The sequence below is a fragment of the Corella eumyota genome, chromosome 1, assembly GCF_963082875.1.
Source record: "Corella eumyota chromosome 1, kaCorEumy4.1, whole genome shotgun sequence".
Taxonomy (NCBI): Eukaryota; Metazoa; Chordata; class Ascidiacea; order Phlebobranchia; family Corellidae; genus Corella; species Corella eumyota.
In genome coordinates this window covers 6,081,907-6,107,442 of record NC_137490.1, presented here as the reverse complement: position 1 = coordinate 6,107,442, position 25,536 = coordinate 6,081,907, and the positions used below count along the sequence as shown (strand labels likewise).

At 30.2% G+C, this 25,536-nt stretch overlaps 5 protein-coding genes across 7 annotated transcripts; 4 read left to right on the top strand and 1 right to left on the bottom strand.

Annotated features, from left to right (window-relative positions):
* Positions 1-559: 559 nt before the first annotated feature.
* On the top strand, positions 560-4,602 carry LOC145748919 (cyclic nucleotide-gated channel alpha-3-like). The gene is made up of 13 exons (XM_082564998.1): positions 560-711; positions 873-1,004; positions 1,221-1,355; positions 1,533-1,774; positions 2,049-2,196; positions 2,341-2,505; positions 2,645-2,801; positions 2,877-3,008; positions 3,115-3,291; positions 3,473-3,593; positions 3,703-3,844; positions 4,140-4,278; positions 4,351-4,602. The coding sequence occupies exons 1-13, from the start codon at positions 560-562 to the stop codon at positions 4,600-4,602; spliced, it is 2,094 nt and encodes a 697-aa protein (XP_082421124.1).
* A 572-nt stretch (positions 4,603-5,174) lies between these two features.
* Positions 5,175-7,693, top strand: LOC145745077 (dol-P-Glc:Glc(2)Man(9)GlcNAc(2)-PP-Dol alpha-1,2-glucosyltransferase-like). Its single transcript, XM_082563069.1, has one exon. The coding sequence runs from the start codon at positions 5,313-5,315 to the stop codon at positions 6,714-6,716; it is 1,404 nt and encodes a 467-aa protein (XP_082419195.1). The 5' UTR covers positions 5,175-5,312; the 3' UTR covers positions 6,717-7,693.
* An 8-nt stretch (positions 7,694-7,701) lies between these two features.
* LOC145745051 (transmembrane and coiled-coil domain-containing protein 4-like) lies at positions 7,702-12,157 on the top strand. 2 transcript variants are annotated; one of them, XM_082563048.1, is made up of 11 exons: positions 7,702-8,011; positions 8,168-8,318; positions 8,627-8,817; positions 9,066-9,208; positions 9,512-9,730; positions 9,945-10,109; positions 10,325-10,419; positions 10,625-10,751; positions 10,861-10,969; positions 11,159-11,338; positions 11,451-12,157. In XM_082563048.1, exons 1-11 carry the CDS (start codon positions 7,815-7,817, stop codon positions 11,803-11,805), a joined length of 1,932 nt encoding a protein of 643 aa, XP_082419174.1. In that variant the 5' UTR covers positions 7,702-7,814; the 3' UTR covers positions 11,806-12,157. The 2 variants fall into 2 exon arrangements, with proteins under 2 accessions (XP_082419174.1, XP_082419167.1); XM_082563041.1 differs by having other exon boundaries at positions 10,861-10,978.
* Positions 12,018-14,580, bottom strand: LOC145745066 (NEDD8-activating enzyme E1 regulatory subunit-like). The gene is made up of 5 exons (XM_082563058.1): positions 14,345-14,580; positions 13,653-13,973; positions 12,856-13,558; positions 12,568-12,754; positions 12,018-12,494 (listed from the first exon to the last, which is right to left on the bottom strand). Exons 1-5 carry the CDS (start codon positions 14,484-14,486, stop codon positions 12,255-12,257), a joined length of 1,593 nt encoding a protein of 530 aa, XP_082419184.1. The 5' UTR covers positions 14,487-14,580; the 3' UTR covers positions 12,018-12,254.
* Positions 14,581-15,744: 1,164 nt separating this feature from the next.
* LOC145751659 (uncharacterized) lies at positions 15,745-24,720 on the top strand. Of its 2 annotated transcripts, XR_014283745.1 has the most exons (20): positions 15,745-15,902; positions 16,121-16,214; positions 16,481-16,578; positions 16,788-16,897; positions 17,158-17,382; positions 17,595-17,849; positions 17,944-18,035; positions 18,487-18,645; positions 18,975-19,071; positions 19,274-19,483; positions 20,062-20,400; positions 20,496-20,754; positions 21,046-21,222; positions 21,457-22,224; positions 22,594-22,774; positions 22,848-22,940; positions 23,048-23,551; positions 23,646-23,737; positions 23,805-24,136; positions 24,646-24,720. XR_014283745.1 is itself a non-coding variant. In XM_082567860.1 (19 exons), exons 1-19 carry the CDS (start codon positions 15,829-15,831, stop codon positions 23,902-23,904), a joined length of 3,927 nt encoding a protein of 1,308 aa, XP_082423986.1. In that variant the 5' UTR covers positions 15,745-15,828; the 3' UTR covers positions 23,905-24,193. The 2 variants fall into 2 exon arrangements, 1 of the variants encoding a protein (XP_082423986.1); XM_082567860.1 differs by lacking the exon at positions 24,646-24,720 and having other exon boundaries at positions 23,805-24,193.
* The last annotated feature ends 816 nt before the right edge of the window (positions 24,721-25,536 follow it).

Here is a 25,536-nt window from a genome sequence, read left to right as displayed (position 1 = left end):
TTGTGCGCAGCTTACGACGCCGGCGCTTCTCTCAAATGCATGTAAATCATGAATTTTTTGCCTGTGAGTGGTCAGATGGCATGTTGCAAAAAATATAGATTAAGTGATTGATAAAGGCAGATTTACTAAAAAAGCCGCTATATGCTGGTTGCACTCTTTTGTTTATTATCGATTTGTTGGCTTTTCAGTGCATGCCATTTATAGAAAACAGTGCACGCAGTTTAATAAAATATTTGCAACTGTTTTTGAAACAGAGTATTATTACAAGTCACCTTAAAACGGTTTGAATCGAGTTAAGAATATTATTATTGAATACTTGTAGTTAACGGTTCTCCAAAAAAATTAGAATTGTTAAAGAAATAGATCCGAAATAAAAATAGTAGTATTGAAGTTTGGTTTAGAGATAGCTACAAGTAATCCATCGTAAACTGCAAGTGATAAACACTATTTTTAGTATTTACAGATAAATCATGGTTTACTGACCAGATGCATATTAGGTAAGGTAACTTATTAAAGGGGTATTAGATACATTTTTGGACAAGTTTTAGATTTCGACCAAATGGCAAATCGGGTTTTACCTATGAACGTAAGGCCAAGATCGGCTTCTGGACTTACTTTAACGACACCTGTTATATTAATATCACCTGAGCATGCATTAAGTAAAGATTACTATCTGCCAAACACACAACCAGTAGATGTTTCCAGTAGCAGGTAGCCTATTACTAGTAGCTTGTTTGTTTGTTTCTGTGTTTGTTATATACTGGTTTGAACCATTTAAATAACTAAGAAACGTTTAATGATTAGTTAGTATGTGTTAATACATTGCACGTGGTATAACATTTAACAGTTTAATGAATTTGTGTTTTGTTTAGTGTGTTTTCAATATGTACCCACGACGACTTGGAAAATTCAATCAGTATGCCTTCAACCTCGCATAGTCAACGACAAAATTTAAAATTAGATAACAAAAATTATTTAGAAAGATTTGTAAATATGATAGTACGGTGAGTTTTTACAGTTTGTAATATTCTAATTGTTGTAATATACTTTTAGTAGACAAATTTTATATTAAAATAGATTTCTAAAGGCATATTAGTGTTACATAACTGAGTTGGGCCTAACTGTTTTGCTTGTTTGGTATTAAACTTGCAATCTGCCAGCTTTAGGCAAAGTACTTACAAACATATAATACACTCTTAAACGTGTTTAATTTACAATAGAGCAAAAAGGTGGGTAAGAAGGCCGAACACACCAGTTCAACAACATGAAATGCTGGCCCGCATACAAGGGCCACCGATGCCTGTATCACCGAACTTGTCTATGTCTGACAATCAGAATTCAAACAAAAATAACGAGTAAGCACTTTTTTAATTGTGTTTTATAAAACAATAGGCTTAGTTAATAATTTTAAAATTTTAATTGACTAGTGTTATAAATTTTAAATAAACATAATATTAATTAGGACCATGTGTAATTCTGTAATTACTAAAATATGTTTAAAATACCTCGTTAAATCAATTAACTCTTTTTAGCACTGGCGAAGCAGCACCTAAAAGAAAACCCAAAACAAAATACTGGGTGATCGACCCTGCCGAGGGTTTTTACTTTTGGTGGTTATTAGTCATAACGTGTGCTGTGTTTTACAATATTTGCTTCGTTGTCGCCCGATCTTGCTTCGAGGATTTGCAAGAACAGAACACGCTTATGTGGCTGCCTCTTGATTACCTTTGTGACGTCATATACATTTTTGACATGCTGGTTCGAGCAAAGACAGGTGTTGTTTTGTAAAAAATAATTAGTTGTGTTTAGTCTTTTGGCAATATTTGTCATATATATTCGTTAAAATAAATGAATTATATTCTAGATTAGATTTAAGCTTTTTTTGAATTGCCTTATACACAAAAACTGAATTAAAACTATGTAAAATAACTTTTTTAATCTTATTTATTATATATGTAATTTTTTACTTTTTTTATTTTATAACTACATTGTTGAAATCAATGCAAATCCAATTTAAAAATAACTTTAATATTTTTTGCGTTAAATAGGTTTTCTGGAGCAAGGACTGCTTGTTAAAGATAAACATCGCTTACGAAAAGCTTACAGAAAAAATTTTCAGTTTTATATGGATGTTATTTCTATTTTACCAACTGATTTAGGATACATTGTATTTGGGATCAACACTTTACAATTAAGGTAATAAAGATGCTTATGCTTGTAAATAACATCAGTTATTCTACATCAAGAATAAACAAAAACAATTTATGAACCACTCCTTTAAAAATTATCTGTTTTTATATGTGTCAGTTACCGTAAAAATTTACTTTTATTTTTTTCGAGGTTTAATCGTGTTTTGCGTTTTTCACGGATGTTCGAATGTTTTGAGCGCGTTGAGACTCGAACCCAATATCCCAATCTTTTTCGAATTTCCATTCTTGTATTTTACATCATCATTATTATCCACTGGAATGCTTGTATCTATTACGCCATATCAAAAGCAATCGGGTAAGAAATTGTCGAGTCATTAGGATTTATAATATAAAACAATTTTAAAAATAATAAAAATAATTCAATTAGTTTTTGAAGGCTGTTTATTTTTTTAAGTAATTTTTTTTGTTAAACCTTACACTTCTTTTAATTTTAGTTTTGGGTCTGATGAATGGGTTTACCCCGACCCATCAGAGCCCCCTTACGACGGCTTGGCAAGAAAATATATCCAAAGCTTGTATTGGTCAACTCTAACCCTTACTACTATTGGGGAAACTCCCATGCCCGAGAAAGACATCGAATACTTGTTTCAAGTAAGTAAATTGGCAAAGTATATCATGAATCAATTTTTAATTTTTAATTAATTTAATATAAAATTCATTTTTCAGGTTGTGGATTTTTTGGTTGGCGTGTTAATTTTTGCAACAATTGTCGGTAATGTTGGTTCCATGATTAGTAACATGAATGCAGCTAGATCGGAATTTCAATGTAAAATGGATGCTATTAAACAGTATATGCAGGTAAATTTCAAAAAATATGAAATTTCACATACGTAGTCAAATCTAGTTATTAATATTTTAAAACTACTTTTCATTGTGGTTAAATTTATTATTTTGTTATTTTTAGTTCAGAGCAGTTAGTAAAACTCTTCAAAAACGGGTCATAAAATGGTTCGACTATCTGTGGACAAACAAAAAATCTACAGACGAGAAAGCGATTTTAAGTCTTTTGCCTGATACGCTGCGAGCCGAAATTGCCATTAGCGTTCATTTGGAAACTTTGCGGAGAGTCAGTATTTTTCAGGTGGATTCGATATACTTTATTCATGCTTATTGATTTTTGCTTATTTATTTGTGTAATGAAGTTACGTTGCATAATGACACATTAATTAAAATGCATTATTTATAGCTTTTATTGCGTTATTTCAAGCAGGCATTGGCATTTTTTTTGTCAATAAAATTTTTTTTTCTTTGTGTTTTGTTAGGATTGCGAGCCAGGCCTGCTGATCGAGCTTGTGTTAAAACTGCGACCTCAAGTGTTCAGTCCTGGAGATTATATTTGTCGTAAAGGAGATGTTGGTAAAGAAATGTACATCGTAAAAGAAGGTATTTTAATTAAGATGTATTTTTATAAGAAAAACTATCGTAAGGTTTTAAAAACCCTAATTTAATTTTTTTATTAGATAAATATATTTGCTAATGTTTTGATGTTTAGGTAAATTGGGCGTAGTCGCAGACGATGGAATAACACAATATGCTGTGTTAGGTGATGGAGCTTATTTTGGTGAAATTAGTATTTTAAATATAAGCGGAACTAAAACTGGAAACCGGCGCACAGCTAATGTTCGCAGCATCGGGTAATTTAATTTTTGTAAAAAGGCACAACAAACTAGGATTAAAAATAAATTTTATGTATAAATTTTAAGGCTTACAAACTCAAGATGTATGTTGAAAAGCCAGTTGTCAATTTTAAAATAAAGCGTTAGTATTAGCTATTTGTATTAAGCTTTAAAATACATTTTAGTTCATATTTTATTTATAAGTGCTACACATTTTTAAGGGGCTACTTTCAATAAAAAATATCTATAATAACGTAAAAAAAAAAATGTTGTTCGGGAAAACTAATAAAATTTGTGTTTACTTTACAAATAGCTACACAGATTTGTTTTGTCTTTCAAAAGATGATTTACTCGAGGTGTTGTCGGAATATCCTGGAGCTAAATCGGTTCTTGAGGAAAAGGGAAGAAAAATTTTAATGAAAGACGGAATGGTGCAAGAAAAAGAAGAAGAAGTAAGATTCAAAAACATTTCTCTTACGTTTGTTATTTCTGATATTTAAAAAAATTATTTTTTCTATTTATAGAATGCTGGAGCAATGGATGATAAAGAGGCGTTTGAACGAATTGTTTACATGGAAAAATCGATGGAAAAAATTCAAAATAAGTTTGCCCGCATGATGGCAGAATACACCTCGTCTCAACAAAAATTAAAACATCGAGTTTATGAACTAGAGTGTCAGCTTAATGAAGCAAATGCTCAACTGCCGTCTACAAGTGGTAACACACTAACCGTTCAACAGCTTGAAAATAAAAGAAGCTCTACTAAGAAATCATAACGGTGATTTGTGGAAGACAATTATAAATTTGGCCGCGGAGCAAAATTAAAACATTATCTCTCGAAAGGGTATAAATGCCAAAGATGTATAACACACCGACTATTAAATTTTTATATTTTTGGAGAATTGGCTACAAGGGATAAATGCACATTTACGTGGCCAGAAAATATAAAGAAATGTTAATTCAATATCAATATTTATGATGCACGCACTTTCTACTGTGAATATTAATCTTTTCATTTACCTAGTAAATTAGTAATAATGGCATTGTAATATATTATTTTTTGCAGTTTAATTTATACAAAATATTTATAAATGTAAATGTAATAAAACAATTTAAATTTTTTATTTTTATTTTTGGATAACATATTGTAATCAAAAATATAAAAAACATGGTTTCCGCGCTCCACTAAAACACCCCGCCCTTTACATTAGACCCGTGTAAAAAATTGTAAACATTTTAACAGTTTTACGATTGTCAACTACACAGCGTAAATTAGTCGTATCGTAGAAGAACGTCCAGTTTTCGAAATAGTTTACAGACGGTAAAAAGTGTTTAGTAAAAAAACTTGTTGATGTTTTTACGTAATTAATATTTTAATAGTACATTATTTATACTGTTGCAGAAGAGTTCTTAAGGTTTATTAGATTTAGACGTTTATTAATTATTTAAATCTGTAAATACGTATTTTTGAGATAAATATTTGACGATGTCGCAATTAATGATACAAGTTGGAGTTTATGTCTGCGTGACTGCTGTTTTATTTCAATTTATGAACACAGTTCAACCTAACATGTTTATTGACGAAATTTTTCACGTACCACAAGCACAAAAGTTTTGTTCTGGAAATTTTTCGTATTGGAATCCAAAAATTACAACCTTACCAGGAATGTATATCTCTTCATTGCTGGTCTTGTTTCCTCTTATTTTGGTGAAAGGAAAAGTTGCATGCTCAATTGCAGCCTTAAGATTTATTAATGTTTTGTTTAATGCATGCAATATGGTCCTGGCAAGCCTAATTTTTGGAAAAAGACAAGAAATTGATGAAAACACAAAACCGACACCAAGTGAAATTGAATATAAATTGACATCATCTGTTGTTATTGCTGTTTTCCCGTTGCTTTATTTTTATTCTTTTTTATACTACACGGACCCTGGATCAGTAACTCTTGTGTTAGCTTCTTACTTTGCTTGTCTAAAGGGAAACCACAATATGGCAGCGATACTTGGGTTTTTTTCTGTTGTCTTCCGGCAAAATAACATAGTTTGGGTGTTCTTCATGGCAGGAACAATAGTTGCTGAACATCTAGAAAAAATGTCGGAGCTCGACAAAATAGCTGCATCTCCCAATGTTAAAGACAAACTGGCCCAGCTAATGGCACAAACCCTTGCTGCTGTGCTTAAATACTTGTTAGTTGTTCAAAACATCTTGGTAGTGGGAAAATTGATATGGTCCTATTTGGCAGTAATAGCAGTGTTTTGCTTGTTTGTATTTATAAACAAAGGCATTGTGGTAGGAGACAGAAGTAGTCATACTGCTGTTTTGAATCTGTCGCAATTTTTGTATGTCTCCGGTTTTTTGTTGTTTTTTGCGGCGCCGGTTCTAATCACCCCAGAAAAAATTCGCCGTTTTATTGAAATGATCACACATCGAAAATATGAATGTTTGGCAAGCCTTGTTATTATCATATATGTGATTTTTAACTACACATATGTTCACCCTTACTTACTTGCTGACAATCGGCATTATGTTTTTTACATCTGGAAATTGGTTTTGGGTCGAAATGTTGTAAAATATCTTCTAGCTCCAGTTTATCTATATGCAATTTGGAGCATTAACGATAGCCTGTCTTCGACGCATAACCCAACCCTATGGAAAGTTGTATATGCAGTATGTGTTATAGCTGTAACCGTTCCACAGAAGCTTCTTGAATTTCGTTATTTCATTTTACCCTACATCATGTTTCGTCTCCACATTAAAGAACAAACAAGGATTACTGTTATGCTGGAGATAGCCTTACATGTGGTTGTGAATGCAGTGACAGTGTTAGTGTTTACAAACAAAACATTTGCGTGGGAAGATTTGGAAGACCCCCAAAGGATTATGTGGTAATTTATGGTAACATTTTAAGGCATATTGGTACCGAGTACAAAAAAGGTCAAAGGTGCATATTTATTGGTTTATTTTGTTCCTTTTTTACTGTACACATTGGTGTTATGTAAAATATATTTAAGCCCTAATGAATATAGTTTGCCATATTTTTTTCTGTTTAACAGTTTTAAAATCACTTATGAATAGGTCTCAATTTATAAATCTGCCAATTTATTGGTAGTAGTTTTGGGTAGGAAATTTTACTAAATAATATAATATGTACCCACTATTCCAAAACTATAGCACATAATTAAACATTTTTTTCTGTACTAAAAAAAAGAAAAATGAAAAAGTTCGATTTAAATTATGTTAACTTTATGATTTTACAAAAATCAAATTCAATTTACAATATTTGATTAAATGTTTTGTTAATTGTCAGTGATTATTGTTTGCTGTTTATCTTGTGAAGGTGTTATGAATCGCAGGAACAGTGTAATCAATTTTATTTTAACATCCTTTTTCTAAGTTACATTCATCATTTAAACACAATTGTTTATGTTAATCGTTGAAGCACTTTTTATTGCTGTGTAAATTAACTTGTTTGCATGACATAATGCTTAAAGTACTACCTATACATTATTATTGCACATTCGCTAGTTCAAATTTTCAAAATATTTTGCTATGAAATTAAATATCTTAAAACACTTGAATTGTAAAGTAAATTAAAAAGTATATTAACAAATATTAACTTTATGCTTTGCGTTCCTATGCAACCTTGTGGAAATTATAGTGTAATTTTAGTAGTATAAAGACTTTATAAAGCATGAATAAGTGATATTTAATTAAAGTCGTTTTTATTCAACATAATCTTGTAAGATATTGTCCTTTAATATGAAACCATGCATGCTTGTTTTGGTATATTATTTAATATAGTTGTTGTTTTAGTAGGTTGAATTTTTTTGAGCTGCCATATTATATTTAAAATTATATTCAATATGTTTAAGGTACTAGGTGAAATTTTTTATTGTTTATATAACAATGTAAGTTAATGTTAACACAAAAAATGATTAATATATGAAAACACATTTTGATTGACTGCATTTTTTTACCCTGAAAAATATGGACACCAACGAAAATGAAACTACTTCTGTTGCTCAAAACAAAAAGAATGAAGAAATAGAAAACTTAATAGACAGTGAAAATCCATTTAACAATTCTGCAAAATATTTGAAAAGTTTAAACGATTTGGCAAAATTTAGTTATGCGGGATTATGTGCAGCTGCCCTTAATCTTCTATACAACGACAAAACAGACAAGTACATATCTTAAAACCACAGTTGTAAACAAAAAATCATATCCATTTTAAAGACAGACCCTGTTTTTTCTAGGTTGAAAAAAAATTTTAATTAAATTTTTAAATTTGTATAATAAATTACTTTTTTAGTCAGGTTAAAAATGTGTTTTGTCCCCAGAGAATTTCGCCACCATTTTATGACATCATTTGTTGCCCACCTTTCTCTGCCAAACAATGTTGTCAACACAATGCATGCATTGTCTGATGGACATGGTTCCCAAGGTACTGATATTTTTGTGGAAAATTTACTTTCAGAAGACAACGTAAAAGTAAATATTTTTACAGATAAAAAAATTGATTTTTTTCATTCTTTCTATTTGTTCATTGAAATTTATTTACACAATGCTGGTATGTCAATAATGCAATATTGACATACTGTACTGTTGTTATAGCACTTTTGTTTGTAGTTTTTCTAATGAATTGGGCTTTAAATAAGCACATGTACCATAACTTAAATAATTTACCAAGATTTAAGTATAATCAAAACCTAAAAAAATCATATTTTTCTTGAAATAAAAAAAAAATTTTACTTTTAAAAATAAAATTAAAAATAATAATAAATAAATTATTTTTCTAGGAAAACTTACACCAGTTGGTAAATGACATAGCTTTATGGGCTGTGACATCATCTAGTGGTCGATATGACGCAAGAATGAGATTTTTGATTAGACATGTGACTTGGCAGATGCACATTAAGTTTGAAGACCTTGAAAAAGTTGAAGAAGATCTGGTTCAAATATTAAGCAAAAGTTCGGAAAAGGAAAAATCGTGAGTGCAAATTTATGAATAACAATTTAAAAATTTATTGATTTAAATTAATTTAAGGTAAAACATTAAGTGTTTATACCAAATTCCATGTTAGTGTAAGCAATTTTTAAAGAAACTACGCTTATAAATTTGAATCAGTGTAAGTTTAATAAATCTTAAAACAATGTTGTTTTGTTAATTGTCTTATAAAAACAAGGGAACCTTGTTATTTTTTACCAAACCTTACCTTTTTTATATTAACCATTTAGAGAACATGATGACATGCGAACCAAGAAAGCTCGCAACCAAAAGATCAAGCGCTACGCTCTGATTGGTTTAGCCACTGCAGGGGGAGGAGCTTTAATTGGATTGACAGGTGGCCTAGCTGCTCCTTTAGTAGCTGCTGGTGCTGGTAAGTAACATTTATTTTAAGTAGATTCTTTACAGCACAAATTGTAATTTATGTAGTTAGTTTAATTAATTTAGATGTTTAGTTTATGTAATTAATTATATAGCTAAAAGCTCTTTGCAACTTAATTTTCCTTAATTAATTGTTTCTTTTATGCCCTCCCCTTATTAATAATTAATTATCATATAATTATATAGTTTTTATCAAGAATAATTATCTAAAAGGGGATTACTAGTTGTCTTCAATTATTTTTTAATGTCTGACATTAATAGAAAAATTGAACATTTTTTTAAAAATTTTAACCAGGCGCTATTCTGGGAGGTGCTTCTGCTGCTGCACTGGGATCAGTTGCTGGTATTGCAATCATCACATCTTTATTTGGGGCTGCAGGAGCGGGATTAACAGGATACAAGATGAAAAGAAGGGTTGGAGGAATAGATGAGTTTAAGTTTCAACCGATCACCATTTCAAAACAACTTGCTATCACAATCGGGGTGTCTGGATGGCTTTCAAACGACTCTGACAGTAAGTTTGTTAGTCTTCATATAACATTTATCATCAAAATAAGGGAAAAATTAAGTTTGGTAGAAGATATTGTTGGTAAAAGATATTTAGTAGTATTAGTTTGTTCAAATTAATAGCTCAATAAGAATGTATTTTTTCATTAAATTTAAATCGAATCACCTTTTTTTTAAGTACTGGAGGTTACCTTTTTACTAAATACGTTTCTATTATGAAGATGGATTTTTTTATCCCTGGCGTCACATGTTGCAATCACATGAACAGTTTACTCTTGTATGGGAATCCAAACATCTCATGAGGTTGGGAAATGCGTTTGAATATATTCTCAACAACCTTGTTAGTATGGCTGCCACTGAAGCTTTAAAGTTGACTGTTCTTTCAGGCAGGTATTGTTTATTTATGTCTAGATAGTGATGACAACCACCTAATGAAATAACAGTACTTGATATATATTATTAAAATAATTAGCATTCATTAAGTATTTAAAATTGCTTAAATCAAAATTAGATTTTAAGTTCATTCTTTTAATATAAAAATATCTTGTTTTTCTATACTTGAATGATTTTTAAATTTTACTTATGTGGTATTTACCTTTAGGTCTTATAACTGCAGTAGCTTGGCCAGCATCTATTTTATCAGTAGCTGGAGTTATTGACAATCCATGGAGTGTTTGTCTGCAAAGATCTGGTCAGGTCAGAACAATTTCCGTAAAACCAAATATTCCTATTTTGCTCTTATAATACTTTTGTATTTTTATGTTTGCAGTTTTTTAATTTCTAACACATAATTTAACTTTGTTAATATAAAATATAAAGTATTTGACCAATAAAAAATTATATACATAGATCTAACTTAAACATTTTAAAAAAATTAAAGAACGAATATATTTATAAAAAGGTTGGTAAAGAACTAGCTGAGGTGCTCCTAGCGAGAGAGCATGGCCATCGACCGGTGACATTAATTGGTTACAGTCTCGGTGCACGGGTTATTTATCATTGCTTGGAAGAAATGGCAAAAAGAAAAAGTAAAACTTAAACCAGATTTTAAAACAGCTGCCAAGAATTTAAAAAATGACTTTTTTAACTAGCATAACTGTAATACTGTATTTTACTTATCAGCATTTCATTTTATAGATCACAGTGGAATAATAGAAGATGTTTATTTACTGGGAGCCCCAGTCAGTGGAAAGCCGCAAGATTGGATGAAGTTTTCTTCTGTAGTCGCTGGGCATATTACTAATGGGTACTGCAAGTAAATATCTTGTTTATTATTGGCAAAAATATGTTATTTTGTAATGCATATTTAATGTGTTACTATTTATGTTGTAAATTATTTTAATTTTATAATTATTTTGCAATTGGGTTAAATTTTTAAGTGCTATTTTAATTTAAAATTTTGCCGATAATTTATTAATTTTTTTATGTTGTACAGAACAGATTGGCTTCTAAGGTTTCTATACAGAACAAGTGCAAGGCAGGCTTGTGTTGCAGGTTTACAGCCAGTCTTATGGGAAGATAGAAGAATGGTTAACATCGACCTTAGCTCTATTATAACTGGGCACTTAGATTATCAGGATAACATGGATGTTGTTCTTTCAGCAGTTGGTGTTAGGTAAAGTAATGTTGCATTTGAAAAAATGCAATTATAAATTCAAATTTTTATAATATAATACAACAATATAATTACTTGTAAATTTTTACCATATTTTTGTTTGATTTTCAAGAACAAAAGATGCTGTTGCTTACCAACAAGTGAAATCTGTTAGCGTTCCCACTATTTCTCAATCTCAGAACGAAACATTATCTTCTCATAGCAAATCTTGTCCAAGTATTTCTAACACAATTGAGCAATTGTCTGAAAATTCTTTATCACTATTAAGCGAGGACACTGATTCTGAAAATAAATTGGAAACAAATGATCCAAAGTCTCTAGCAGTAAAAGATGACAATACAGAAAATAATTTAGAAAATCTTGAAGTTCCCGAAAATCTTGTTTTAGATAACATAGACCCTGATATTTTAAAAGTAACACAAGATTTGGTGGACAAGTGTGTTAATCTAGTAGATAATCATCCATAGCAATGTAGTTAAATACACAAATATAGAGCAAATAGTCTATATCACTGTTAGTTCATACTTATAATACCAAACCAAATACATTTATCGAACATTTTTTATACTGATCTGATCATTGCTTTTTTCTGAAGTTTTTCGTACTAATTGTTAGCAATTTTCAAAAATTGACGGTGTGGTATCGGTGATTGAATTTTTATTTGGGTGTCCAATCTTTTTTATTGTGCTTTTTTACGATCACAGTTCCTCTTTCATGTGACTTACAAATTTATTTTCCTTAAATGATTTTGCACTAAATTGTATTTTAAAAGCCATGCAGTCAAATCATACTTTCATTAATATTGTGCAATAACAAATAAATTACAAAAAAAAATGATTTTACAAATTTTAATTTACAGTGGCAAAAGCATTGCTCAAAAATGAATTTTAATTTTTATGAAGTTTTAAGTATTATGTTAAATATCAATTGTTAAACTAGTTGATTTCAGTCCATTGTAGATATAAACGCTGTTGATTGGAACATATTGCTTCGTGATAATCTTGATAATCTCCTGGGCAGCCACCCCACCCATGTAAGCAGCAACCGAGTGAATTTCAGCAGCTCCACAACGGCAAATTTCCTGAAGGTAGTCGTCTGAAATTGCTTCTGTGGCACCTGGCAGACCCCAGGATTTTGTCAAGTTTCTTAAGCAACCCTACAAAACAACAACAGTAACATTGCAATAAAAATTTAAATTAATTTTTTTTATTAATCATGTATTTTTATACCTTTAATTTGTTTAGGTCACTTTCCATTTCTTCTTCAGAAACACCGGGATATCGTCCGTGTAAAGTTCGAAAACTTTCAGCACATCGCAACATCACATACCACATTGTGTCTGTGTCTTCACTTGCTGTGAAACATTCAACAATTTGCTGGCTCGGACATTTGTATTCACTCTCTAAAGATCTTGTTCTAAAAAATACAACATTAGCCAAATCAGATTAGAAAATCTGGGTAAAAGTTACACCAATTCAGAAAAAATCATACTAAAACTAAAATCGATATAGAATTACCTGATCACTCTTAGAAAATGAGCATTTCGACAAAATCTTTTTATATCACGCTCTGACATTTTTCCATTACCACATCCTAGTTCCGTACAAATTTGTGCAACATATTTTGTCACCTCCATAACATCTGAGTTGGATTGGTTCCTGTAAATCCTTTGCAGTTGAACATAGCGCTCTGAATCTGATATCATGTCTGGTAATGAGCCTCGAAGGGGAAGCAAGTGATTGGGTTCATTTTCAACAAATTTTTTAAGTGCATTAGCCAATATCCAAAAGTTATTGCTTTCTTCTGTGATCATATTGCATCTATTGTCGTTAAAAATTTTCTGAACTTGTGATGGAACTGAGCTAGGTACTAAGGCTGAGTTCACTTGCTTAGCAGCTTCGTCAAAATTTTCTTCTGATCCTGGGCTGCCATTTTCCTTGGGTCGAACTTTGGTTAGAATCCAATTCTTAAATTCTTTTTTTTCTTTATAAGATTTTGGGATCTGTCCGTTATGATCTAACTTCCATAACTTTAAAAACTTGTATAGTAGGATCAAGTATGGTGTGTGTGAATGATCTTTTCTTGATAAAGAATCAAGATTAATGGAGTCGGCATAGGAAGTAAACTCGGGTAATGGAAAATTTAATCTCAAATCTTCAAGAACATTATCAGGATGTGATTCAACAACACAGTGTTCCTGAACTATTAATCGAAGATGACCTAAAAAAATGTTTTAGTTTTACATTAACACTTCTTTAATGTAAAACACACTATTCTTTAACAGATACAAAAAACTTAATTTGTATTAGTTTACCTATAAATCCATATGAAATACATGTAAATAGTGGAACATTATTTTGCCACAATAGATTAGCCAAGCTCTTCAAAGTTTCTTCTTTTAATCCACATGCTACAACAACGGTAAAGTTCTTAAAAAACTGTGGATTAGTTGCAAGCAATTCTTCAGTACTTTCCTCAACATATTCTCCTTTTACATCAGGGTTTAATTCAAGTAACATTTTTGTTGCCACTTTAGCTCTGTTTTCTCCTATTTGGTCAGGGTCAAGAAAAAAGTTGCTTCCAGCATTTTCAGCAGAGATGTGGCCACCATCAACAATTACAAAACTTCCAATTCCTGAAAATATTTGGGTGAAAATGTAAAATAAGCACCTGATGTATTTGATAGATTTGAGAATATATGTATTCATATATTTATATTCTTCTTTTAAATATTTCTTTATCCTCAATGTGGTAACATATAGTAACATCAATTACCCCGACCCAGTCTTGAGTTGCCTATGGCAGTTTGGGATATTATGTATGATTTCATATCGTTTATCCCGCTTTACTCAAGGGCACTACAGCATGGGAGCAGTGGGGATCGAAGCCGGGACATCATGTAGTGAAGTCAATTGTTTTAACCAATACTAACTACACCACGCTGCAGGTGTATATTTAACACTTTAATTTATTTAACAATGTTAAACTGGCATATAAAATTATTACCAGGAAGAATAAGATTTTTTAAAGTTTCCGTAGAAGTCGCGGAGACGTTAATTACGCAAACTCGGGCGCTTTCAATTGCTCTTTGACCATGATCACCCCAAAGTCGTAATTGACGATCGTATTTTTTCTCCTTTTCGCCCATGTTTTTAATAACAAACCACGGTACGGGAAAAGTCAATTAGCAAAGTAGATTGTAAATAAATTACAGTAAGTAAAAAGTCAGTCGCCCAGCAGTCGGAAAAATATAAAACGCGTAGTTATATAAACGTTTTTGTTTAGGGTATTCCCCTATGACGTCTAGCCAGTATAGTCATAAAGTTTTGACTGGTATAAACGTTAATTTTTATGTAAATTTAATGTTTATACTAATGAAAAGCATAAATAGTGGTTAACTAGGCGATTATTTAATATGTTACTGAGGGGATTTACATTACAAACCTTTGAAATCAACTGATTTCTTTTGAAAATTTAAAACACTGAATATGTAAAGCCTAACCAACAATTAGCAGTTACGTTTTTGTACATTAAATAAATACTTTTGTTTTAAAAAAAATTACATTTTTTGAAGCATTTATCATAAAACCATAGTCGATGTTCAAATTGATATAAAATAGAGGATAAATAATAAACCGCCATTTTCTTTTTTTAGCGCCACCACCGACGGAAAATTCTCGGAGAAATAACGTAAAGGGACTTTGTTTGCCGCCGAGGCGATCACCCGAAAAATGTTTTGTTCCTTCGATAGAGCGTGTGTGTGCGTATGTCTGATGACAATTTCGGTTGAAGCGGCTTGCGCATTCATATTAGTGCTATCGCATTATATATCGCATTACTCCAGCAATTTATTTACGTTATTTTATTAGTTTTAGCGTAAAATGTCAGTTTAGAAAACTAAAAAATAAAATTTTTTCAAAAAAGCCTTTTTGTGAAGTTGTGTTTTATAATCGTATGATACGACCAGACAAAATACGTTTATATTGATGTCTGGGCATACAGACATGCACTAGTAATCGAACTCGGGATTATTTGGTCGGTTAAATAAACTTTTAATGAATCGACGCCTCTTTGGTATGCTGACATGCGTGCGTTTTAATATAAATTAAATGACTTTTACTATGTTTGTAAATTTAAAAAGCGCTTTATTTAAATTTTATCTGTTTGTACCTAGATATAAACCAAGTTAACTAACAGCTTGAACAATTTAAAAGAAACAATTTAATGTTTAAAGTATTTTTGTTAGTTTTACATAGTATATATAATGGATAAATAATTTCATGTAAAATCTTATTTATGTTTTCTACCAATTATAAAGATTATGTTTATTGTATGTAATGTCACTTGTTATTGTTTATATGTTGGTATTACAAGAATTCTTTTAACTCACAGATCTTAGTGTGCTAATTTATTTACATGTCAATACATTTATGTATTTATCTTAAATCTTATGAAAAATTATAATTAGAAATAACAAGTTGGTGTTAAATATGGAATCTCAATCCATGGATGGGGAAAAGTTTGCATTTTTACGTGGCCTTAAGCAATTTTTAGAAGATAATCGGTAAATTTAATTAAATATTGGTAATTTTTGTGCAAACCAGTTTTAAAATTTTTTTAATGTTTAACAAAATGTATAAACCAGACAGTAGCTGTAAAAATTATTCCAGAAAAAAAATATAGGCAATAAATAATGTAGTTACTGTAAATTATAGGCATTTCTATTTAAATTTTGCAAAAACAGTAGTTTTACTAGTTTAACAATTTTTATTTATTTTGCAGAAAAGTTCTTGTTCCTTACCCTAGGCTTGCGGGCAAAATTATTGATTTGCATGAACTGTACAATAAAGTAACATCATTTGGTGGTTATGAAAAGGTAACAATTTATATCTTTTAATCTTTGACTTATAAAAGATTGTTAGGGCTTTGATGGGGTTTATTTATAAAAACAATTTAAGTTTGCTGTTGTTGTAATAATATAAAAGGATTCAGGCAAAATTATTTATTTAAAATAGAATTTCTTTTTTGTTATTACTAATTTACACTTGTTATGAGGTATTAAATTAATTAATACTTTAGAGAAAAGTCTTCAATTACAACATTTTATTTATAAGTCATCATTAATTTAAAAATATCCTAAAGGTTAATGGAAAAGAGCTTTGGGAAGATTTCTTGTATGATTTAAAGTTTCCAGCAACCTCTGCTACTTTATCATTTGGTCTTAAGTCAATATATCAAAGGTGCTTTTACTACAACAGTTGTTTAAATAAATAGTATGCTATTCACAAGTGCTTATACATTTATATTAAGAAAAACCTATTAATTTTTTTAATGTTTCTGTTTGACTTTTTTAGTTATTTTTTTAAATTTTAAATAAAGCCTTAAATTATTACTTTTTAGATAGTAATAAATAATTTAATTTTAATAAAAACTCGTGTATTTGTTTAAGATATTTGCAAGATTATGAGAGGGTTCATTTTTTGGGTGAAGATGAAAATCGAAAAAGATCTCGTTATGACACAACAATTAACTACACACGAAACCCCCAATTTATACCAGGTTAATACATTACTATAAATTTTATAAATGTTAAAATTTCAATGCTTAGACTAGTAGCCTTAAAAATAATAGGCTATAATTTATCCAGCTAATATATCTATTCTTTTGAAACAATATTATTTTTTTAAACATATATATATACATATTTAAAAATTTTGAGTAAAAAATTTATAGTAGTCTATTTTCGACTTAAATTTATTAAACTTATGTAACAGAATATTTATAAAACAGAAGGTTCATAACTTTTATTCTAATTTTAGAACATGACAGAATTCGACATGGCTTAAGTTTGTTGCGTTCTAATGCCGGTAGCGGTGATTATGAAAAATTGAGTCTTTCTTTGTTATCTTGTTTGCCTAATGAGGTCGATTTTGCAATTAATGCCTGCACTCTCTTGTCAGGGGAATCCCGGCATGTGCTTAGGTTACAAAATTGTCCCCACATTCTTAACACTTTGCTTTTGCATGCTGGGGTAATTCCAGATGGTAAGTTTTTCTTGTTTAACTGCTAGTTTTTTTGAGTTTATTATATTTCTTTAGATTTTAGGTGTTTTTATGTTACTTTGCTTTTTAATTTGTACTGTATCTTAAATTATATTAAGTAAACTTTATGTGTGGTATGTTCATACCAAATTAATTAAATACACAAAATTCATTTGTTCAATGTTTTTGTTTATTTAAATAAAATTTTTGTTTAGATAAATCTGAAGCGGCTTCCAGCAGCCGAATTGCGTTTGGCTGGAAGGAAAGCACAAAACATGACTTATTCCAATTCTGGCATGAAACAGTCCAAAACAAAACTATTTTAAATGAAATTTTATTGGTTGAAAGTGCTGCTATGTCAAACAAAAGAAATCTTAAAGATTCCGAATGTGATCTTAAATTAAAATGTAGAAAAACTACAGACATTTCTAATGTGTGTTCAACTTCTTTATCCAAGGAAATTAACACAGGTAAAATATTGTTTAAATATCAAGCTCGTTTAAATTTTTTATTTTTTTAAAAATATTTTAATAATTTGATTTCATTTCGAAATTTTGTTTGCAGAAGAAGTTTTTGAGCATCGCGATTGGTCGTTTTTGTTCCAATCAAAACGTTCTTTAGGAATTGAAGACCATGAGGGTCAACGAATATTACAGGTCAGTTAAATAATTCATTTAAAGTAAAAATATTAAAACTAAAAAATTCCCTTTGTAATATATTTTTATATAAGTTTTTATTTGTTTTATTATTTCTTATTTAACATTGCTTTACAAAAATATATGTTTTAAACTAAACATATAGTAGGTGTTTTTTTAAAATATGAGTTGATATATTTTTATTGCTTTTTTAATGAAGTTTAACTTGATATGCTTCAACACTAGCTACTTAATATGTAAAGATAAGAGATGATTGATTTTACTCTTTGTATCCACATTTCTAAAAAAAAACAGCTTTAAAAGTTAACTTAGCAGAATAAAATTGTATCACAAAATTAAATAATATATATATATTTTATTTTTAAATTAAGTATTTTTCTCTGGTCAAAATTTTTTGTGATCTTCTCTGGTCAAATTTTTTTTTGTAATATTTCAATTTTTATTTTTTTAGATTTCCTTAGTGTTACTCAACCTGTCATTTGAAGATTTTAACGTTGTGTTGCTTGCTAAAAGTAAGTCCCTAGTTCGATTTGTGATGTTGTGCATTCATTCAAACTACTCTTCCCTTCACCAAACTGGTCTGGATATTCTTAGCAACATATCTGGCAAGGTTTGTTGAGAATTTTTATTTCCAGACAACTGTCACTGTAAAATATAATAATTAAAGGAGTAGGCCTATGTTTTTTTATTCCAGCCTTTAAATTACTTTAAGTTTTATTTTTTGTTATGTTGTATATATGTAATTGAACTTAAAGATTTAATTTTTTACATAACTATTTTTTTAATTGTTCATTTAAATAGCCTAAACATTTTTGAATATATATATACAATATTAAAAATTTTGAACTATATATATATATATATTTTTTGTTTTATAACTTTTTATAACTTTTCCAAGTTTTAATTAACAAAATGTGTTTATATAATTTGTATTTTTAGTTGCATCTTTTAGAGCTTGGTTTATCTATCACCGAACTAACTTACAATGTGATTAAACAATCTATTTTATCTCGTGATAAGTTTGATCAAATGAGAGGTAACTAAATGATATTTACCCTCTTATAAATAGGTCCATATCCTATCTAGTTTATTACACCTTTTACTTGTGTATCTTCTTGAGCATAATTAAATTTTTTTTATAATTTTTAAAAAGGGCTATTTAAAAAAAATTTTAAATTCATTTTTTTAAAGCCTTTATTTAAAAAAAAAATTTAATTAAATTTACTTTCCATTAAAAGGTTTTGAAATTCTTGGTAAATTATGTTACAATACTGACAACCAAGACAGCCTAATAGTTGCAATCGATGATCATATTGTAAGTTCTGCTATACAAGTATTATTGGTCGGTGATGTTGAGCTTACTTTGGCTGCTTTAGAATCTCTGTATTGGTTGTCAAAACTTGGTGAAGAAGTTTGCTCAATGATTATGCTTGTTAATGGTGGAATAGGTAACTCAATTTTTATTTTTTTAAATTAATTATTTTGTGTTATGTGTTTTTTTAAATATTTTCACTTAATTTATTTAAAATATTTATTTTCACTTAATTTATTTTTAAATTGAACTTTTTTTTAAATATAATTAAGGCAAGATACTAAATAAACTGTATTTTGTATGTTTTTTTTTGTATATATTTATTCTTGATGTGGGAAGGTCGAATGCGGACCTAAACATAGAGTAACAACAGCCCCGACCCAGTCTTAAGTTTTCTGTGACGGGTTTGGGATATTATAATTGCCCAATAATTGAACTGTCGCTTAGGTTTAGCGAAGTTCATACCATTTATAGCACTTTACCTAAGGGCGCTACAGCATGAAAGCACTGGCGATCAAATCCAGGACCTAATGTAGTGTAGAAAGTGTTCTAACAACTACACCCTGCTGCCGGTTGATACTGAATATTTGTTTAAATTGTATGTATATAACCATCAGTTATTAAATTTTTTAAACCATTAGTTACTGATAAACCATAAGTATGTCATTAAAGTTATTAGTAAGTTTACTTTTAAAAATTCGTATTTTTTATTAGATATTTTAATTTGTCTTATCACCTTCACTGTTCATTCATTTGGTCCTGGCCAACTTTCCAAAATCCGAATTGCCAAAAGAGCTATGCCACAAATCCCACCAGTTCAACGATTACAACCATACCAACAACCAGTGCAATATGGTCAAAAACAACCAGCTCAAAGTTACCACCCCCAACCATATAATGCACAACAACCATTGCACTACAATCCTTCCTATCCAACTCAAAACTACCAAACCAGACCACAGCATCCTGGTGCACCAGTTGGTTACCAAATAAACCACAATCAAAACCAGCCAATGCATGGTTATCAACCACAGCCAGTTCACAAACAACCAGGTAAAGTTGCTTAAAATATATTTTTAAATATTTTTTAATTCTGAATTAAAATTAAAAAGAAATTCGTAATAAAAGTTTAAAATTTGCTTTTTTAGTATCCCAAACTCAACCACAACCTGTACCCCAACATTTACCTCACCCTCAAACCTACCCCCGACCCCAAATTCACTCCACCATTCCAGCTAACCCACAACATCCCCAAACTCCTAGAGGTGTCCAACTTCGCCCCCAATGGGGTGGCCCTGTTTACACCCATACAGAGACATCAACAGCTCCCCCGGTGTTTCATTATATGCCCGCTCCTCCAAAAGATATTGTTCTCGACAAAAGCCCTCGATCTTTTTCCAAGTTATGGTAAGTAAATTAAAATTGTATATATCATTTAAGTATTTATTATATTACTATCATTTGCTTGAAATCTTGTTTAAGTTTATAATTTTTACAGTAACTTTAATCTGCTTTGTTAAAAAAAATCATAAAAAAAAAAATTCTAAATAAAATATTGCTTTTTGTATAATTTAGGTTTTATTTTCAAGTTACGCTTTATCATTAAAGAATTAATTTACAATAAACTTAAAACTAAAATTAAAAATAGTTGCACAAAGCTTCTTAAATAATATCATTATTTGACACTATTATTTAAAGGGTTTGGGCAACATATGAACCCTGTGAAAATGATCAAGGAAGTACTCCCAGAGTTAAGGTGTTTGCTGAATATGCAGCAGCAGCAAGTAGGTATGGAATGCACAGCACAAATCAGGTTCTACCTGCTTCAGAGTTTGGACAATGCCTGCAGAAGGTCTTTCCCCGTACAAAATCAAGGTTGGCATTTAATAAATTAAAATTAATTGTTATAATATGTTTGAACTTTTTTTTCTTTGTACATATTTTATAGTTTTTGAACTGCAGGTAAATTTCTCAAAAATTTGACTGCTTATTTTTATTAAACCATTTAGTCTTGTCAGGTTTTTAGTAAATCTTTTTTAAATAAAGTTAAAATAAAAGATTGGAGGTTTTAAAAAGAATTTTAATTAAATAAAATGTTTTTGTAATTAGATTATTTAAAGACAGCAACGGGCAACCAATTTACCACATCACTGGAATCCGAAAGAGGCAAACTCCTCTTCCAGTACCCGGTCATCATCCTGCATCTGTACACTCCTCTTCAAACCAACACCCTTCTACTACCTTAAGTGGGGCAGGTACCCCCATCATACCGCCCCAACCAACTAAGTCAGTTTCCAATCCCCAGGGGGGACAGAAAAATGAGAATTCGATCGGTAATCATAATATTAAAACTGAGGCTGCAGAAGTTCAAAAAACTCAATTCCCGATTGTTAGTAATGACCAAAGTGCAATATTTAACTCAAATCAGAACTCTATGGAAAAAGACGTTAAAAACGAAACACAAACAGACAATATCACAAACGACATTTCTGACGACAGTAAAACAAAATTGTTAAACAATAAAACACCAGTCCCAGTTAATCACAATCATATCGACAAAGTCACGACAAATGTGCAAAACACTCTAAAACTGTTCCCCAACTCTGTCAAAAAAGTACCGTTGCAATACCAAAATGGTATTCTTGATCCTGAGGAAAAAATGGACACTGACAACATTATTATTTCTCCAAGTAAAACAAATAACGTGGTAACTAAAAAGACTCTGAAAAATACGGTTCACTGTGAAGGTATGGATAAAAATTTGGTAAAAGAAAATCATGTTGAAAAGCAGTTAAATTCGCCAAATAAAAACCAACTTTCAAATGAGAATATTTTGAATACTACACTAAAGACTTTACAAAATGGGAATGGTTTAAGGTAAGTAATTTTAATCACTATGCTTATAATATAAGATAAACTGCTTTTTATTTTTGATGAATATAAGAATGTTTGTACAAGTATTGTCCACCTTAGCTTATTATCAAGGCAGCGTGGTGTAGTGGTAAGAACACTTGCTACACAACATGAGTTCGTGTGTTGAATCCCCACTGCTCTCATGCTGTAGCGCCCTTAAGTAATAAACGGTATAAACTTCTGCTGAGCCAGCATTTAAACAGCAGCTTAATTATCGAGCAATTATAAATTATAAAATCCCAAACTGCCACAGGCAACTCGAGACTGGGTCAAGCTAACAGTTGTTACTCTTTGTTTAAAAAAAAGGTTTGTTAATCCTGTTCATTTTTTTAGTACTGAAAAAGCTGTTGAGGCAGATAAAGTAAAAGTTGCAATGGTGAATGGTATAATAGAAACATCACCTTTAAAAATCAGTGAAAAATCCGAATCCAGCAACACAAAATCAAGTAATCCAATACCCATGGTTAATGGAGATTCTGAGACATCACCAACTGAAACACCAAATAAATTACAAGTCAGTATTTTTACCTTATTTTTTATGGGTGCTTGTGTTTAATTTGTAATGTTTTCTGTTTTTTTTTTTGCAGAGTCCTTCATCTGCCCAAACTTTACCAATCACTCCTAACTTGCTTCAAAATTATTATTGTGTTCAGAAACAAAAATCTACACCTGCTGTTGAGGTAATTCACTTTAACACAGATTTTCTAAAACTAGATATTTCAATATATTTTTCGCTTTGAAAATTTGTATTACCTTTGTTTTTAATTTTATTGTTTGGCTTATTTAGGTCATCAATGACAAACAGTCAAGTTCAAAACAAGGCGACCCACATGTTAACCCTGCTCCATTACCGCATAATTTACAAACTGGCAACTCAAACACGGATAGCTTGAATGCCAACAATTTTTACAATGTTAGCATGTCACAAAAATATACCTCAACTGGAGTGAGCGCTCATGTGTATCCCACCCCCCCTGTTATGTTAAATTCCCGGTTGAATTTCAGCCCCACTGAGACAGTTAAAATTACCCCGAAAGTCCAATCGGGTCCCATCTTGAACTCAGAAAGTTTAGTTACAACAACGACTTTGCCTTCACAAAACAACACCTCTGTGCCACAAGTTAAGGTTGCTCCTGTCACGCAGACACCTTTTGTGGCACATGCCGGGCAAGTGTCACCGCCTGGTTCTGCCACCAAAAAAAAGCCGAACCCAATTGATTTAATGGCGGGAAATGCATCTTTAATGGTACTTCATAGAAACAGTGGAAAACAAAGTTTTGATGATTTTCTGGTTTGTTTTTTAATAATAACTAACATTTAATGATTTGGATCATTCTGTTTAAAAATGACAAATATAATTGATTTTTATTAATTTTTGCTTTTAGGACGAAAAAGAAGACCCTATTAGTCGCAGCATCCGATTAACTGCCATTCTAATTCTTACAAATATTTGCAAGTTTTCTCATGAAGGAAAGGGGTAAGTCTCTTTTTTTCTCAAAATTAGTCTACATGTTTTTTTTAATTTAAACATTATCTTTACCTAGGTTGTTGAAAAGACATGAACAGTGGTTAGCGTACTGCTGTATGAGCAGAATGGATGCATCTTGTATGCTGGCTAAGTTGTTGGCTGAGCTTAACAGGTAGCACACATCACCAACTTATTATTAAGCCATCAACTTGTCTACTACAACACAAACTACCTTAAATAAAGGTGTACTACGGCTAACGAAATCAACATTGAGGAAGAAAAAATCCCTTTTTTATATTGATACTCTTTTTTCGTTTTCTTTTTTTGTCGACAATGCAGTATATATATGAGCGACTCTAGGCAATTCTGATGAAGTCTGTTGATGTCTTACTTTGCATGTTTATGTAGGTACGTCTCTTTTTCTATCTTTTGTACTCCAAGTCCCCTTTTCTATGTGTAGTTCAACTCGATTTAATAAATTTTGGAATCAGATTAATTTGTTTTATGGGAAAATAATAAAACTTGAACTTAATTTTTAGGATCGTTAGCGAAACGGTAAGTTTTTAATTGTCAGAATTTTCGCATTTTAACTTTTCTATAAAAGGTAGAATACTAGTAACATTTAAAATGCCAGATAGTTTTTAGAATTAAAAAAATGGCTGGGCCACAGCTGATAAATATTCATGTTAATTTGTATCAGTAATACAACGTAATGTAACTCATCTATAGGATAAACTTTAGTTTGTGTAGTAAGCTAACACTGCGTAAGAAATGTGATCGAAGACAACTGAAAAATTTTTTGTTAATGATTTACTTTAATTAACGAGCATTTTAATAACAATAACCGTTCGTTACTGGAATTGTCACGGCATGCAAACCTGTTAATATATCTAATTAATACAATATTATTTATTAAGCAATTATTTTTCAAAATGAAGTGTAACAGTCTCATCCCTCGGATTTCGACCAAATTTTGGATGAATCCATTTCCATCCTATTTCTCTCATTTGATTTGTAAAGTATAAAATGTATATGGACGAATCAATTTTTTTACACGGAACGCCCATGGAACTAATAGTTAATTGATAGTGACTTATCCCTTTAAGTGTTGGCTTGTCCATTTTGTGATAAGAATACAAATGGTCACTATGACAGAGACAAAACTTTTCGAATTCTCGATTTTTTTTTTGATCTGTAAAACCTGTAATAACTTCGTGAACATCTTCAGAATACACTTTCGGTGTCTTTACTGTAAGTTCTTTCAATAATCCTGATGAAAAAGACAGCGATATTTCACAGTAAGACATTTTCTCTGCATCTGTTTTTGTTCTAATATAACTGCTGTCGCCTGTTTTAAATTTTAGAATTTTTTTTATTTGCGTACGTGTGACTGTTATAATTGAGGCGGGAATCAGTTTTTTATACTGTTTGAGGATAACTTTTAAAGAAAAAAAGGCGAAAATATTGTCAATATAATGTTTTATTTTTTTTAAATTGTTTCAAGTATGTAACTTTAAAAAAATGAACTGGAATTCATATAATTTATTTTTGCTGAATTATTTTTATTTGTGTTATGAAATAAACATTTTTGAATCAATTTGATCATGCGTGTACTTTAACAATAAAAAAAGGAATTATTTATTTATACCATACGACAAAATTTTATTTTATTTTTAAAGGAATATTTGCAAGTTTTTTTTATTAAAATAGGGATTAATATTGTTTTTTTTATATATGAAAATCTGTTAACAGGCGTTCACAATATTTGTCATCTTTCTTTTTAATTTGAATATATAAATCTCTATAGG